The 18,707-nt window shown below is 38.1% G+C and overlaps 1 protein-coding gene across 1 annotated transcript; it reads left to right on the top strand.

The window, feature by feature from the left end:
- The first annotated feature begins 350 nt into the window (after positions 1-350).
- On the top strand, positions 351-18,707 carry LOC128528856 (metal transporter CNNM1). The gene is made up of 10 exons (XM_053502015.1): positions 351-1,767; positions 7,397-7,540; positions 11,648-11,788; positions 11,925-12,094; positions 13,083-13,182; positions 13,825-13,970; positions 14,172-14,391; positions 16,161-16,265; positions 17,063-17,173; positions 17,488-18,707. The coding sequence occupies exons 1-9, from the start codon at positions 351-353 to the stop codon at positions 17,104-17,106; spliced, it is 2,487 nt and encodes an 828-aa protein (XP_053357990.1). The 3' UTR covers positions 17,107-17,173; positions 17,488-18,707.

The raw sequence follows: 18,707 nt of genomic DNA, 5'->3' as shown, positions 1-18,707 counted from the left end.
TCTCTGGCATGATCGTCTCCAGAAATCAACTGTTCTTTGATTTAGTAAATGTTTATTCGATTGTAAAACACATATTCGGTGTAATTATGACTTATTTGGGGAATGGTTTGTTATTGACATTTGACGTTTCCTATGAAAATCGACCTAAACACTCGTCATCGCAGTGTGTGATTTTTTTTATTTGTTTGTTTTTTTGAAAGTGATTACAGTTCGAGCTATTTGCAAGATACAGCAGCTGTTTGCTGTAGTGCGCCTGTGTGTGTGTGTGTGTGTGTGTGAGAGAGAGAGAGAGAGAGAGATCGCCACGTGACACATCTCGCCAATGTCCTTTTGCGGAGCCACTCAGCATCATGGCTGCGGATGCTGCGGATGCTCTCCTCTCGCTCCGCATCCCGGCACCATGGCAGCTGCCGTTGTTGCTTCTCCTCGTCTCGCATCTTCCTGGTCACACCCTCGGACTGTTAGGCTTCCGTCCAGAGGACACGAGTCCTTTGCTGTCTGTGCAAAACGGACTGCTGAGGGCAACCGAGGGAACGCGCTTCGTGTTGCGGGTGTACTACGCAGCGTCGCCGCAGAGGATGAACCGAAACGCGAGCTCCAGAGTGGACGCTACCGCCCCATGGATCGCGTTTGTCGAAGAGCCGCAGCCGGGCCGAGAGGGTCAAGCTCACCCGAAGAGAAACTTGTGTGTGGAAGAAAGCGCGCGAACTTCTGACATAGAGCTGCTAGGTTCCTTCAAGTCGGCCTCCAGCCAGAATTCCATCCTCGTGGAGTTGTTGGCCAAAGACCTGCGGCGCGGTGAGAAAGTCAAATATTATTCCATGTGCGCCTTTGACGGGGCCAAGTGGGAGCACTTTAGGTCGAGGGACTTCTGGCTTGCGGTGGTCGAGCGGCCACCACACGCGGACGGGTGGCTTCAGGCGGCAATTTCTGTGCTGTTGCTGGCACTGTCTGCTCTCTTCAGTGGACTCGTGATAAGCATGCTCGCCCTCGACCCCGTGGAGCTGAAAGTGCTCCAAAACAGTGGCACGGAGAAGGAGCAGAAGTACGCGGGGAAGATTGAGTCGGTGCGCAAACACGGCAACTACGTGCTCTGCACTTTGGTGTTGTGCAACGTTCTCACCAATACGTTTTTAGTAGTTTGGATGTGCCAGATTCTCGGGGTCACGCCTCTGTCCACCGCCGCCTGCACGTTCCTGATCTTTTTTGTTGGGGAGATTCTACCGCATTCCGTCGCATCCAGACACGGGCTAGCCATAGCGTCTAAAACCATCTGGCTCACTCGGCTTCTGATGCTGGTCACTTTCCCCATCACGTACCCGATTAGCAAACTATTGGACAACATGTTGCACCAAGAAATAAGTAACTTTTACACTCGTGAGAAGTTGCTGGCGATGCTGCGCGTCACAGACCCTTATCATGACCTGGTGAAAGAGGAGCTCAATATCATCCAGGGAGCCCTAGAGCTTAGGACGAAAACGGTCGAGGACGTTCTGACCCCGCTCAATGACTGCTTCATGCTGGCTTCTGACGCCATCCTGGATTTCTACACCATGTCTGACGTCATGCAGAGCGGTTATACTCGCATCCCTGTTTTTGAGAACGAGAGGTCTAACATTGTTGACATTCTGTTTGTTAAAGATCTGGCCTTTGTTGATCCAGATGACTGCACCCCACTTAAAACCATCACACAGTTCTACAAACATCCTTTGCATTGTGTATTTAATGATACCAAGCTTGATGCAATGCTTGAGCAGTTCAAGAAAGGTAAGTAATAAAAACTCCAGAGTTATCTGAGTAGAGCTGCTGACCAGGTGTACAGACCTGCAACATATACTACTATATATTAAATAAATAAGTAAATAAATAAATATGTATCTGTAAAGTTGAACACAATGGTAAGTTAATACAAATATGCACATATTTGACAACTGGTTTGGTTTCTTTTGGCTGAGTAGCTGTTCAGACTGCTAAAAGAGAAATAAATTAGTGTGAATTGTTGAACTAGAAAGTAACATTTAGCATCTTTCTATCTGAGCTCTGTATTTCGGCCAGAAATAGAGCTGAGCTGCTTTGACATCTGGCAATAAAAACCATGCACTGGGATTTAGAATTGCAAAACAGCAATCACTGGATATTACATAACACTGGCACATTCCGATTGCCAGCATCTACTGTGCACAAATTATTGTAATTCATAATAAGTAATTCTCTTGTGGAAACTCAGATGATAGTATAGCAACTAAACCCAACAACATAAAAAGTGACAGTCAGATCTGCATTACAGGACACTAAATGAGCAGAAACTTTATGGCAAGTTTAACCTGCTGCAATGACCTTTCTCCTAATCACTGTCTCAGCTTGGGACCATAGGGAATAAAATGTCAGGGGCTATAGTGAAGAAGCCTTCTCTCTTTCAGACTGAGCTCTCCAAGCATTAGTCTTTGAAGCTTCCACCCCCTGCTGCTTCCACTAAATGTGTTATAAGGGAAATCATGAAATATGCAAGATCAACCTTTTCTTCTGTCAAGTAAGGAGGGGGCAGTTTTTGACATTATGATTGCTGATGGTATATGGGAAAAGTAATTAGCCGCCTCTCACTGCAGTTATTGCAGAATGACATAAGTGACACATCACAGCTTCCAAAATTTACCAGATGCAAGATATTATTAATTATAGACATATGTCAATTACAGAAAAAAATGCATAAAGTGTATAAAATTTTAATTAAATCCTTTCTGTTTAATGTTTTTAAACATTCTCGCAGTTTTAAAGAACTAACTGGTTTCTTTAGGCAAATGGCAGATTATCCTTATACAAAACTCAAATGTTAAAGAGTGGATATATTCTGTGTTAAAAATGCTAGTTATGTACAGTATGTAACTGTGAAAGCCATGCATCCATCATGAGGTTCAAACCAAGATGTTCTAACAAAGGCACAGTCTGACCTACGAACATGCATTATGTAAATACCAAATCTTTCCAAATTACAAGGAACCTTGTCAATTGTTTAGGCCTCATGCCATCTTTGGAGGACAAAATCCACATAGATCAAAGCTTCAGCCACAGTCCCACACTGTTAATATGGATAACATATGGTAACATATGGTGTACATGTGGCTTAGTGTGTACTGTAGGTTTCTGTAGGGGGAAAAAAATGGAAAGACAGCTGCATGACAGAAGCCTTAAATGCAAATACTGTGTCATACATCACACCCTGACTGGAAGGAATTGACTTGCGATCCACAGCTATAGATTATGAGGTCAAATAGAACCAGAGGTTTGAGGCTCTTAATTTTGCCAAATTTGTATATTTTACACTCTTCTGTTGCATATTTTCCCCCTTTTAATGCATTTCATAAAATAAAAAAAATAGTTAAATATCATTTTTTAAAATTAGCCATTAGAAAAGAGCAGGCATGATCTTAACAATAAATAAAAAGGTACGGATGTTTATTAGCATATGTATTTTACAGAAGTATTACATTTAGTTTGTGATAATTCACATGTACAAACATACATAGCTTATTAGAGGTGGTTCAATCAGGTTATACGATTTCCTAGATAAACAGACAAAGTACTGTTTTTTACCAATACATTTCACCCTGCGGTGTACGTTTATTACTTCATCAACCAAATTACCTCAGGATATTACATCAGATTTCTTGTGAAAAGAATAACCATATAACATTTAATAATGTAATAATGAAAATATTATGTTGTGGAAAAATATTATCTAAAAAATATATTATAATATATATCTGCCATTTATATTTATGAACAATGTTAACTTCAGACATTTTAAATAAACTCAACTTGTATGGCACCTGTGTCTCAAATGGCACTGTATTACTTAGGAAAGAACTATTACATTATGTCATTGTAAACCCATCTGGAATATATGACCCATATCAACATGAAAAACCACATCTGTAATGTAACTTGAGCAAAATCACATCTGTCATTCCCTGATAAAAGTCAATTATGTCATTCCTTTGAAAAGAGTAAACATTTTACAGCTCAAACGTTTATCGCCCTTTTTTTTTAAACCTCACAAGTTTAGTTCAGAGCCACATGATATGGCCTGATCGTGTAGTAGTACAGTGCATTGATACTTCTGGGCCAGGTTGGGTGTCTTGCATGTGTCCAGTATTCTGCTGCAGTCTTAGGCTTAGCGTCTTTAGGCTTCAGGCTGTGCCCATTATGTGGAACTTCCTGACTTGTACCACCTTCAAGAGATCTGTTGCACCTGAGCATGTGGCCTTTATAAAGATGTTGTATGATCTCTGGGTGCCTATTAATTAGGTTATTAATTAATCATTAATCAAAGTCAGGTTCCATTGTCAGGTTTCCACGTCCTGGTTGGAAGATATGGTACCCACTCATACTGCAGGTAGTGTTTTGGAAGTTATGTTTTTGATGTTTTTGGCTTAGTTCCCTTCTGTGTAGACTGTGCTATGGCAGGCAATTTCTGGTTGCAGTTCCTTTTTTAGTAATTGGAAAGATTGATTGCAAATACCAGCTCATCAGTAGCTGTCCTGGCGACTTCAGCCCATTAACCAAAGTGTTTCTGTATTTCAATAACCTGAGGTAAGAATCTATCCTGTGTTCATGTGCTTTGTCCATAATGGCTTTGGCTGTCTCAACAGTCTTTTCAGCTAACCTGTTAGTCTCCCTGTAATTACAGTTGGCTGCTTATGATGTGCTCAAAGCCCCATTCATGAGCAAAAGCTCTGAACTCCTGCAAACTGTAGCAAGGTCCATTGTCACTGATTACTGTCTAAGATATTCCATAGCAAACATAGCTTTTGGATGACTGTTGATGATGTGAGGTTTGTGACCAAAGACCCAAACTTACCTCAAGACCAAAGATCAAAACGTGCCTCTGCAGCAGAGGAGAAGTTCATTTAGAGTTACCAGCCTAAAATGTTGGGATAAGTAGCAGACACATCTCAACATCAACTGTTCTGTCTGGTAATTATGCGTTTAAGTATTTCAGTGCATAGCTAGTGTGGCAAAATACATTTTTTTTAAACAGGATCCCAATTTGCCTCTGTGAACAGCTCCTTTTTAATTTGAGCATAGTTTTTTTCAGTCCTATTTAGTGCCTTTGTTACATATACGACTGGTTTCCTCTCCTGGAGCAGAACTGCTCCTAAGCTGCATTTGGATGCATCGACCTGCAGTTCTTTAGTGTGGCTAAATCATTTGAGTACTGAGCCAGCTTCCTGTGCTAGGAGGTCTTTCACTTATTGGAAAACAACATCATGATTTGAGTTCCACACAGCCTCACTGCTCTTCTTTGAAGCTGTTGGAGTGGAGCTGTGGTCTCTAGAGAGTGAGGTGAGTTTGGAGAGGTAAGTGACCATGCACACTATGGTCTTCAGCTCTGCTTTGTTGTGTAGGGAGAGCCATGTCTTTTATGGCCTTGATTTTGTTGGGGATAGGCGACATGCCTACTCATATCAGCTTGTGAAACTCCATGCTTAACAGAACATGTTCAAAATCCCTGGTTACAAGGATATCATTAGAGATATGTGCTCTGGAAGCAATTTTTACAACTGCTTCAGCGGTGACAAAAAAAAAAAAAAATATATATATATATATATATATATATATATATATATTTTGTATGGTGTTACCATGTAACAATGTCCGCTAAAATACTTATAAAACACATTTCTTTTTACTTCAGATTTTTGAAGTGATAAAACAGTATAACATTTTTTCCCTTTTAGTATATCATGATAAGCAGTAAAAGGTTGCCTTTCAGATACTGTACAGATGTCTTCAGTTTGTTGACATTCTCAGCATCTCTAATCTTTTCTTCATTAGCAGTTTTCAGACACAGATGTTGACTATGGCAAAAGACAACTCTTAATCTAATGGAGGTCATGCAATTTGTGGAAAGGATTTGCATAGGTTTGCTTTGAAGATTGTTCCATGATAAGCACCACTGAAGCAGGTTATTTACAGAGGTCATTTGTTCGAGTTACAGGCCCCAAAGAGTTTATAGTCAGTTTTATAATAGTCATGGAATCTGGCAGCATTTAGCCCATAGAAGAGACATTAAATAATTATTATTATTATATGCTTTCTTCCACAAGCTAACGATTCAGTTGAATTCTTCTTAAGTGTAATCATAAATTTTCAAAAGAAATTCCAGATGTCTAAAAAGTTACATAAAGGGTCCAAGCAGTACTTCCTGGGCCAATGATTTTTTACTGTCATAAACTGTTTTGATTAATATAGTGGAATAAAATCAGAAGTGAAGCTTTGCATATGGTGCCTAGGGAAAAAAATCCAAAACAATACATAATAATTGGCGCAATATGGAACATATTTGCTTTTCATCTGTCGCTGAGTTTTCTCATGTTATCTGGAAGGTATTTTTAATATCTAATCCTTCATATTTATTTTGTTACATATTTTGCACTTTTTACTATGATGAAGTGTCAATATAGCATCACAAATAAAAACTTATGGTGCTGTAAGCGTTATGGAGCTCACTGGCTGGCTCAACAGCAAAGGGAATCACAGGACATCATGTGGACTTCCCACGGGGTGTTTTTGCATTTGTGGGTTGGTGTTTATGCACATATTACATAATAGTGCATCGATATAATGAAGCTCCATTGACTAGCTAAAGGCTGTGCAGTGCCATATGTGTCCTTTTACCTGAATGCACAGAAACTTTTCACTCTTGACACTGGTCAGACTTTCAATGACAAATTGGAACTGTTCAATTTAAAATGAATAATTTGGCAGGTCTATATTCAGCTCTAAGGTAAAAGTAAGTAGATTTTATCGTATTATCCTGCTTTTTTTTAATTTACATTCCAAATCCTGCCATCTGATGCTTTCCAGACTCCTATTGAAGTCAAGTAATTCTACGTATATACTCTCAGATGACGACACTGAGGTTACAGTATTGTGTTGGGAGATGCGTTGACGCTCATGGGTTTGCAGGGAAGCTAGTAATTAGTTCTGACAGCTAAGTGCACATTAAAAAAGCAGATTATTTTTTGCTGGAGGGTTTTGTGCATGGTTGTTATTCATGGTCTGGGTATATTCATCAGTAGAGCCAGGCTTCCTAAACCCTATTGCATAATCCTTCACCCCTGTGTAAGGACATGTCTGCTTCTTCAACAGTCTGCACTGGGCATGTTTAATTCCCATCATCTGAATCTAAGTCATCTGAGATCTCATGCTTGGTCTTCTACAGCCATATCAAATAGCATGTTCTATAGAGAGCTATAGTTTTTGTTGCCATATTAAATACAAATACAAAAAAATATATTGCTCATGTGTATATATACTCAGAAAAAAAGTTTTTTTTTGAGTACTTATAAGTACTTTTAGAATTTTTTTTTTTTTCGAACTTCTACTTTTACAGGAAAAAGCCACTTAGCCATAGTGCAGCGAGTTAACAATGAGGGAGAAGGAGACCCTTTCTATGAGGTTATGGGAATCGTCACCTTGGAAGATGTTATTGAAGAGATTATCAAGTCAGAAATCGTGGATGAGACTGACTTGTACAGTAAGTCTTATGTTTTTTCAACATTTCCAGATGCCATTCTGTGCTTTTTGGGTTTTTTTGGGCTCACCACCACACACGCAGAAAAATAGCCCTTTGGTTGAACATGATTCAATAGTGTAAAGTGGTTCCACATGATTACACCACATTATCTTAACAACAGTGGATTATGTTAAATCAACTTGAAATATTTGTGTTCATTTAATATAAATAGCTAACTTCGATTGAACATTATTTAAATATTTTTGCTGTATTTAACTAATTTATTTTGTTGAACTTCAACTATTCATGCTATAGAAAAAATTCATTCCTTGATGTTAATCCTATATGTTTACATCGATTTCAATAAATCCCATTTAGATTAGATTAGATGATTAGATTTAACTTTATTGTCATTACATATGTACAAGTACAAAACAACGAAATGCTGTTTAGGTCTAACCAGAAGTGCAATTAGCAGAAAGTGCAGGATAAAGGTAGAAGTGCTAAGTACATTTAAAAGGGATATGTGCAGGGAGAAGCTATAGGTAACTATTGCAGAAGGATATTATGTGAGCATAATATACAGATTGCTAGTAACTATACTTATAAATGTACAATGAATGAACAGTATATAAAAGTTGCTATTAACTGTACTCAGGAATTTGCAAATAGATATGAACATAATGTATAGGATATTATGTGAGCATAATATACAGATTGCTAGTAACTGTAATTATAAATTTATAATGGATAAACAATATATACAAGTTGCTATTAACTGTACTCAGGAATTTGCAAATAGATATGAACATAATGTACTAGTTGCTATTTTCTATAGACAGGAATTTACAAGTAGACATGTACAAATACATATACACAATCAGATGTTTACAAATGTATTGTGCATGGATATTTGTATTTTCAAACAGGTATGTACATTGTAGTGTAGTCCATATTAAATAGTGTAATGGTAATAGGAAGAGTATAGGGTACGTGAGGGGTGGGCAGGTGTCAGTGGTGGGCAGAGTTCAATAAGGAGACAGCCCTGGGAAAGAAGCTGTTTGTCAGTCTGCTGGTTCTTGACCTGGGACACCTGAAGCGCCTATCAGAAGGCAGGAGAAAAAACTGTTTGTGGGCAGGGTAAGAGTAATCCTTAAGAATACTGCGTGATCGACGCTCACAGTGTTTCTTTTGAATGTCCTCAATGGCTGGAAGTGGAGTCCCATAATACGCTGGGCAGTTTTTACCACCCGCTGCAGTGCCTTACGCTCAGCAACAGAGCAGCTTCCGTACCAAACTGTGACATAGTTGGTTAGAATGCTTTCTATTGTGCAGCGATAGAAGTTCACCAGAGTAGTTGAGGACAGCTTGTTCCTCTTAAGTGTTCTCAAGAAGAATAGGCGCTGGCGAGCCTTCTAGACCAGGCTAGAGGTGTTGGTGGAGCAGGATAGGTTCTACCTGCGTACACGGAATCCCACGCATATTCTCTTTGTACATCTGAATTAACGTAAAATTGAGCACACGTGCACGAGCGCAAAACCCCTCCCTGCCTCCTCCTCCAACAAAAAAGCAATGGCAAAAGCAAGCAAGAAGAGAAACTTCACAGAATGTGAATTGGAGGTGCTCATATTCGAGGTAGACCGGAGAAAAACTGTGTTATTTGCAAGTTTGTCCTACGGAATTAATAACAAAATAAAATAAAAACTTAGCTGGAATATCTTTAAATACATCACTCACCAAGAAGCCACCCATCGCGCACCCTGGAGCCTCATCACAACCATGCTGTTTGTGAGGATGAATGAATCATGGGTTGTCCCAAGCCATCTTGCCACAATATTTGTTAGGCGCATTTGAGCATCACATATTATTTACACATTTATTAATTGGAAATGTTTCCGATTAACGTATGCAAATTCCTCTTCAGATGACGCCTTTATAGCAATGTGCATGCAGTTGATCGTTTCGATTACATTAGGAAAATCAGCGATCGCTGCAAATTGCGCTTTAATGTTTGGCTGGTCAACTGCATTGTATGGAAACCTTATATACCTGCTAGACATGCGGATAATCCCGTCCCATACAGCTGGCATTGCACGGCTCAAAGACGACTGGATTAACCCCGAGCGGTCTGCCAGTTCCCTTTGGAAAGAACCAGTTGCCAGGAACCCAAGCGTTGTTAGCACCTGTAAGGGAACGGGTAATGCATGGCTCCTCGCTGTCTCTCCAAATTTGAACCCAACTCAGCACAGAGATCCAAGAGGATAGCTCTTGGAAATCTGAAACGGGTAAAAAGCCAGTCATCATCGTGGGCAAGAAAATCACTGTGATCCCTAAAAACGCGTCCCTTCAGATTCGGCCGCTGACAATGTCCTCTAATAAGGCCAACACTGCCATTGCTATAGACTAAGGGTTGTATACATTTGAAAATGCTTTTATATGTTCTAAATCACATAATTGGTAGAAAAATATTGTGTCAATTATAACCCATTATATCAATTATAAATTAATAGCAATGTTTTTCATGTGTTGGTGCACTTTGTAGTGTGCAATTTAACATAATTGCCTCTAGGAGTCGCCAACGGAAATAAAACAAACACACAAGAAATACACGTACGCCAGACATGAAGTTGGCATGAAAGAATGCACATTCCCACGTTAATTTCACTGTTTTCATCAATACAACATCACAATATTGTATTGATGATGGGAGAGTCGGGACTCTATGTCTGAAGCCTTCCCAAGGTTTTTTAATAATGTTGTGACATTAGCAAAAGAAATAACCCGGATCGTAACACTGCCCCACATGCTTGTATGGTAGACACAAGGCATTTTACCCTGATCACTCTAGAGCAGGGTAAGTCTGAACTCATCAGACCAAATGACCTCTTTCCAAGGCTTTACAGTCAATTTATTATGCTCATTAGCAAATTCTAGCCATTTTTCCAATAAGTGGTTTTCTTAAGACAACACAGTTGTTTAGACCCAATCCCTTAAGTTCTCTTTACATTGTGGAAATGTTCTTACTTTCACTTTTAACATAGCTATATGTTCTGCTGCTATTTTTTTTAACGATTTGATGTCACCAAATGTTAAAATGATCTTTCATCACAATCATTATTTTTTTTCCAACCACATTTTTTTCTAGAAGATGATGGTTTCTTCCTGGTTTTAATAATGTGTTAACCCAATTTTAGCAGTTGTCTTCTTTGCTTGATGCAGTAAGAAACTCTTCTGAAGTAGAGTAACATCTTTGCCACTTCCACAGGATATGTCTTCTGACATGGTTGTGTAGTTAAGAAATGAGAAGCTACTCGCTGCATCCGTTAGCGTTATTATCTGTTATTTTTTGCCATCTAAACCATATTAATCTCTGCAGTAATTATTTCCTTAATTAAATACACTTTTTTTGGCTGAGTAGTGTATGAGCAAAGCTTAAGGGGTCTCTGATGCAAAAAAATACTGTTATGGTATTTTTCTGATTTTTATAAAAGCTATACTGCTAATCAGAGAAAAGTAATGTACAACATTAGAGGCTATTATTTATTGTTTGTGCAATTCAGCTAGCAAGATATTTATATTTAATGTAATGTGGTCAGTGCTTATGTGGCTGGATAAAATCTGGATTGTAGTACTTGATAAGCTAAAAAGGATGAAAGTTGTTTTTGATGGTCTAGTTTCATCTTATCAATCTCATTTATTTTGGCAGTAGCTACAGCACACTAATAAAAAAATTTTAATAGCAATGGGAAGCATGCACATCACAGGTTTTTTTTTAACCTCTGTGCAATGTTCACTTGTATGAATAATGAATGTTTGCTGTGTACATGATGTCTGTGAAATTTAAATTAGTTAGATTTAACTGTGCCCCAAGATATTTAATTACTTATTCACTTTATGAATACACAGAATTCATCTGAATAGAACAGAAAAGAAAACATTTAATCAGATATACTCCAATAATATATTTTAATATGTCATCTGGGTTATTTGTACAGGCTGAATCATGAGACATTATTAATCTCTATACAGTATATAGGTATGATTAATTAAATTCAAGTGATAGATTTCTGTCTCTTCCTAGATAGAGAAAAAGTTTCTCTACCTCAGTGCATTCCTGTATCTTTGTAGCTGATAACCGCAGTAAAAGGCGAGTGTCTCACCATGAGAGGAAACAGCAAGACTTCTCCATTTTCAAACTTTCTGAGAGTGAGATGAAGGTGAAGGTCTCCCCTCAGCTGCTGCTAGCTACACATCGTTTCCTGGCTACAGGTACCTTTCTCAAGACACAACAGTACAGGAGTAGAGTTTAAGAACATATTATGCATGTAACATCAAATACTGAATACAATAGACAATGTTTTTTTTATTTTATTTTATTTATTTATTTTTTCAACTTGGTCTTCAGAAGTCGAGCCTTTCAAGTCTACTTATATCTCAGAGAAGATCCTGCTGCGCCTCATCAAGCATCCAAGTGTTGTACAGGAGCTAAAGTTTGATGAGAAGAAAAAGAAATCACCGAAGCATTACCTCTACCAGCGCAACAAACCTGTTGATTACTTTGTGTTGATTTTGCAGGTAAAAATGGCCAGGTGAAGGAACAACCAGGTGATATTTTGAATTTTAAGCAACATTGCAATAGCAAGAGTGCTGTTGAGCTTGACTGTAAAACAGATTTTTTATAAACTTCAATCTCTGTAATTAATCAATGTTTTGTGTGCAACAAAACATAACTTTTTCCTTGTTTCAATTTGCCACTAAAACATAAAGTGTTAGGAGCAGTCAAAACCTGCCATTCACACAAAGAGCCTAAGGAGACCCAGCCTCTAATTTCCCAGATCCCAATCCATTTAAGGACCTTTGGGATGTGATGGACAAACAAGTTTGATCTACAGAGACTTTACCCTGCAAACCAACAGCACCCAAAGGATCTACTGCCCACAACCTGAACCTCCACAATACTGGGCATAATGTTTTGCTTTGCAATATTATGGCTGATTGGCGTACATCAGTGCTAAAACAAATGCTGGTTAATTGATAACATTGCAGAAGTACACATAAAAGCACATAACCAACAATTTAACAAAAGTGTAATGTTCAATCTGTAAAAAAATTATACAATTAAAACATTGATATTGAAACATTGACAAAATATTTTATAATGTCTTAAAAATTACCTCTTTATTAGCATTAGCTGGTTTAAAAATTAAATTATAGTAAGTAAAGAAGTAAACATTGGTACCAAACTTAACATGAACCGTAATTAACATGTATGTGAACTTAAAGTGGGGATGTATATTCCAGGCAGAAATGCTTTTTATATGCACATTGTAAGAAAAAATTAGCTTGTTCCCTTTAAATCATCTCTATTTCTTTTACACTTAAAATTTACATTTAAAATTTTGGCATTTAGCAGACTCCCTTATAAGAGTACTTATAAGTTTCTATCAACAAATACGTCCTGATACTCCTTCATTAGATCACAGAGAGCTATCACAGACAACACATTTATCTAGTGAGAATGGGACAGGTTTTAAAAGAGGCATGGTGTTCTTTTGCTTTACAGGGTCGAGTGGAGGTGGAGATCGGAAAAGAATCGCTAAAGTTTGAAAATGGTCCATTCACTTACTATGGCATGCCTGCCATTACAGCTGTACTACCCGCAGGTAAGCTGTGTTTAATAGAGCAGGATGTTGTTATTTTTTTCTAGGGCTTATGAACTCAGACCTCCCTAAAAACAGTGCTAAAAAAACACTTGATAGATTCTTGTCTGCAAACTCCAGTGTATGTGACATGCCATGCATAGGGCATAATTAATACAAATGCAGTTAGATTTGCTGTATAAATCATATGGGAGAACACTAGAGTAATTAAAGTATGAGGTCAGCTCAAAGAAAAATAGCACACAGTTGAATAACAGGATCCTCAAAAAAGTAAAAAGCATAGATTTAAAATTATTTAACTCTGTCAGGATGAATGTGATAAGAACTTACTAAATAGATCTACTGTATATTGCATATGAGTTAACCAATAATATTTTCATAATAATGCCTGTGAATTCTACTGCCACGTTACAGAGTTCTAGCATATCAGGCCAATCAGTTATTATTATTATGTTTTTCTTGAGCATTCCTTATATTCCTACATTTTGAAGCACTTACATCCATAGTTGACTTTCAGTATAATTTCTTTAGGTAATATTTGAATTTCCAGTTATAATTGAATTCAGTTAATCTATGGCATTTGTGGCTTAATGGTATGTTTCTTCATAACGCAGGTAGAAAAGTGACTGGTTGTGTCTGACTCAGTTCACAGATCACCATCACGGAGCAGTGGACTAAATCATTCAGACACCACCATCCATGCAGGGAGCCCAAGTCAGCTGAGTATAGGAGGAGGAGCTTACCTACCAGATTACTCTCTTCGCCAACTCACTGACCTGCAAATCATCAAGGTTGTCAATTAAGTACACACGTACACATGGGGAATTTTACTGACCAACTAATAGGCCCAGAGGCAGTATGCATAAATAATTAGGAACATCTAATGATGATAACATGCTCTGATAACTGTTCAGTTTCACCATAATGCATGGTTTTGTGATAATTTAAAGGAAATAAACTGTTTCTGTAAAGTCTCTTTCAATCTTATTTAGGTTACTCGTAACCACTACCAGAATGCTCTGACAGCCACACGGATGGACAGCTCTCCTCAGACCCCTGATGCAGACAACCAGGCTGGAGGAGAGAGGACCACAATTCCAGAAACGCGCTCCAACAGCATTGCACTGCCTCTTCCCCGCTCACACCACCACACACACCACTTCAGACATCCCCACAGCACCTCCATGCTAAACGAGAAGAACCGCATTGTCCGTGAGTGCAATTGTCTTCATTTAGACCTTCCTTACATGTGGTTAAAATACACTTTGTCTGAATGTATTTTCAGACAAAATTATTTACTTCAGGCTAGAGGTGAGAAAGATGTGAAACGCTTACACACTTCAGGGTGCTAGATGTAGCAGTGGCAGTGTTACTTTTTTTTTATCCTTTATTTTATCCTTCCTTGGAGCACTTTTGGTAGATCTGTCAATTGCAGCCTGAAAACTTCCTACAAAAGCTGCAGTTTTGGAGTTGCTCTAAAAGCATCTGTCTCACCATCACAATTTACACTTGTTTTTTTCTGATTCACTTCAACTTCAGGCAAAAAAGGTTCACTTGCTGACTAACACATCCAGGCATTTGATTTGTTTGTATTGTGGTTAGTACCCACTTTTGGTAGGTTCCAACCTCTACTTACCAGAAACACACCACAAGAGATTTGTAAAGGCTCTGATCCACTTATTGTTCCATCATTATTACTCCCCTCGAGTTTTAAACAAAGGTTTAGGTCGTTCTTGGTTTCACTGACATTTATTTGGACAACATCTTTTACATTCAAATCCCAACAATGCCGTCAGAACTACGAAATAAATAAATAACTTAAATAAACCTTCTAAAAGTACACATAATAAATGAAAAATACATACAACAAACACGTTAACACATACTTCATTGGCCTCTCTGACTCAAGAGGAATAAACTTAAACTTGGATATGGTTTCTTTAATTCTTCTTACACCTTTTAACTTAACTCTCTTAATGATGTGTAACTAACGCAGCACCTCGTGTGGCTACATCGCCTGCAGTGCCCCGGAAACTCTTGATTGTCATAATTAAACAATTCCCAAGCAAAACAAAAAAGAAGGAAAAACGTTCCACCTCTTTTTATGAAATTTAGTAGAACAATATGAAAATAATTAACATGTATTATCAAAATAAAATATATTACTTATTTATTCTAATGATTATTCTACTAAACCTTTTTAACATTATGAATTAAATAAATGAGTTGCATCTAATGGCAGCTACAATCATTATTTGGCCCTTGTGGAAGTCATTAGATCCTTACACTTGAACATTTTGTCCTGGTTTCTAGTGGTTAGTATTTTCCAAAAGTGGTCCAAGGAAAGAAAACCGGTTTACGGGCTCATGGGTGGCCAAGTCTCACTGATGCACATGGGGAGCAAAAGCTAGCACATCTCAAAGAGGTACTGAGGCGCAAATTACAGAAAAGATTAATGTTTGTTATAATAGAAAGGTATGAAAGATCACAACTAGCTGCCTGGTTCTGGGTAGCTAAAGAAGGGTCAAAGTGGCCATGCTTGAGGGTTAAGGGCCTTGCTCAAGGGCCCAACAGTAGCAACTTGGTGGTTGTGGGGTTTAAACCTGGGATTTTCCGAACCGTTGTACAATGCCTTAACCACTGAGCTACCCCTGACATTAGAACTGTACCATGGAGAAAGAAAAAAAGGTGGTTTGTTATGATGAAACACATTTTCTCACATTTCCTCAGAACAGCTAGGTGTGCCAGATATACATAGCACACCTTCACACTGTTTATGAAGTTATAACTTAGCAAAAATTTTACTCCATTCACTGAAGTTCCTTCCTGGGTTGTCCAAATTCTAAAATGTAAAATGTGTTTAATTTTTTTTTTATTAGAGGGAAGAGTAAGTAATTTACGAATTAACACTTATTGTGCCTGTCAGAATATTATGCTTACTTTAGGAACTATGCTAAGCTGCTTTTGGCCTCTTCGTACAGGGAGCAAATCAGATGGACAGAAAAGCCCCAGTGACTCTGTGTTCTTGCGCATGGATGAGATCCCGTACATGCGGACGGAATGTCTGGAGGAAAAAGAAGGAACTGGTGGGTGAAATTCTCATCGCTGGACGTAAATATGACATCATTCTGTTGTTTCTGAGTGTTTTGTGTGACTGCCTGTGCTACTTCAGAAAATAATCTGTATCAATCAAGCAAAGTTACTGTAATGTGGTTTAAAGTGTTTTAAAAAAATTAAGCAGTTTCATTGCATTTCCCAAATTCACATCTCTCAATCATATGCCTACCCCAAAAAACCTTTATGCTGGTTTATGCTGGAGGAGGAGCTCTCTAAATTCACAAGCAAGAGAACTAATACAAGTACAGATTTCGTTTGCTTTGCTTACAGTAGGTGATGCTGTTTTTACTCTCATTTATAAGCTGGAGCAACAGAGAATAATGATTGTCTTCAGAGCATATATTATATTGATATTTATCATGTAAGAAAATTTTGAAAATGTATTATGACTTAAAATAGTTGAGTTTACCATTAATGAAAGTTTTATCACACCAGCGATGGCACTTACCAGATGCACTTAAGAAATTGTCCTAGCTATCTGCTATGACATGAGTAAATGCACTGAAACTGTCAAACACTGGAGAGACTGTTTGACATGCTGCTAGGGAGGGAGATGCATGGCTTCCAGGCTCTGTTTATATGACCCTTGCTGGAATGCCGACACCAGACACCACAAGTCATCTCAGCAGTGTGTGTTAGCTCAGGGATTATAACATCAGAGGATAAAATAGAAATGTAACAAATGGAATAGAATAGAATAGAATAGAATAGAATAGAATAGAATAGCCCCCATTATATTTATCCTCTATCTTTTTTCTCTAACTAGATAATGCAGCTGTAACAAAAGAAACAGGCCTGTCTTCATCTTAGCTGATTAGCTCTCACTCTCTGAATGGATCAGATGATAACCTGGGCAAGAAGCTGCTGCGCAAACTAAGTGATTATTCTACCAATATACACACACACATACACAGCTGATGGTAGCAGTATCTTAGCAACCACACATAATCTGTCATTCTGATACAGCCCACACATTGTTTTATCAAACATGACATACTCATGCTCAGACGTGACTCACACATTACACACACATTTTTAGCAAGCGTAATGACCCATTTAGAAACTTCTCATGAATAATTATGTGATGCATTTTTTTATTTTTATAAAATCCCCATTTACATAAAATTTTATCAATTTCTTTCAGTTTTAATTCAGACGTGAATTAACATCAAGGAATTTTTTTGCATCTAGGTAACAAGAAACGGAAAAAGTCACGTGATGGGGAGAAGCCAGTAGAGGACATTTGTGAGCTGTCCCAGGTGAAGACCTAACATATAAGAAATAGCTGTTCAAACCTTCCCTCTATCACAGTTCTACATCTCACCCACCAATGTGAAACGTCCTAGACTCATCATGACCGATTTCTAAAAAGAAAAGGAGCTCAATGTGGACAGAGATGACCCTATAGAAGATAAATGATAAGACCTTGCTGTCATTATTTCATCTAGCCATTTCAAGATCCAACTGAATGAGTTTGCTAATAAGTTTTGTAACCTAAGGTCATGAAAACTCCAGGATATGATTTGCTTTCAGAATCTGTAATGTAACCCGGCCTATTCAGCCCAGGTTTGTGACGTTGGCACCAGACATCAGGTTGTTGTCTGTTGAGGGAGAACAGCAAATATTCAAGACACAAATATCTTGTGCTTATGTTTTTAAGGCACCACTTTTTTAGTACTGTGTACTACTTCTTGCTATTGGATGATGTCACTTGAACCTCTAGTGCAGGTGAAGCTTACAAGCACAAGCCTGCAGAGTTTAAGTTATAAATTTCACCTACAGGAAGGCATAGCCCTCTGGCAGGTTTAATAAGCATGAAATGATTTTCAGTATTGCTTTGAAATAATTAATGAATGTTTATTTATTTATGGTGGCATGGTGGCTTAGTGGTTAGCACTATCATGCACCTTCAGGGTTGGGGGTTTTAATCCTGCCCCCAGTCAGCGTGTGTGGAGGTTGCATGTTCTCCCTGTACTTGGTGGGTTTCCTTGTGGTTCTCTGGTTTCCCCCAAGAATCAAAAATCTTGTAGCCTGTCGTTTGGCCTGATTGCTATTTTCAAATTTCCTGTAATGTATGATTGTGTGTGTGTGTGTGTCTGCTTGTGCCCTGCAATAAGTTGGCACCCCATTCAGGGTGCGCCTTGTCTTGTGCCCTAAGTTCCCTGGTACAGGCTCCAAGACCCTACACAGGATAAGCAGTATAGATAATAGATTAATGGATTGTTTCTTCATTGAGAGGTATTAGAAAGGTTGTCTGGAGTTGTATAAGATATTTTAGCGATAATGGAGCACTTTAAGTGAAATCTGATCCTTGTATTTAGTTGAATAGTTTACGTAAGGTATCAATATAAAGAAAAAATAATAAGCTGCCTATATTAGGTAGTTGCTATTTTTTTTATATAAGCTTTTAG

Source organism: Clarias gariepinus, chromosome 8 (genome assembly GCF_024256425.1).
Source record: "Clarias gariepinus isolate MV-2021 ecotype Netherlands chromosome 8, CGAR_prim_01v2, whole genome shotgun sequence".
Classification (NCBI taxonomy): Eukaryota; Metazoa; Chordata; class Actinopteri; order Siluriformes; family Clariidae; genus Clarias; species Clarias gariepinus.
This window is presented reverse-complemented; position numbering and strand designations above follow the sequence as displayed.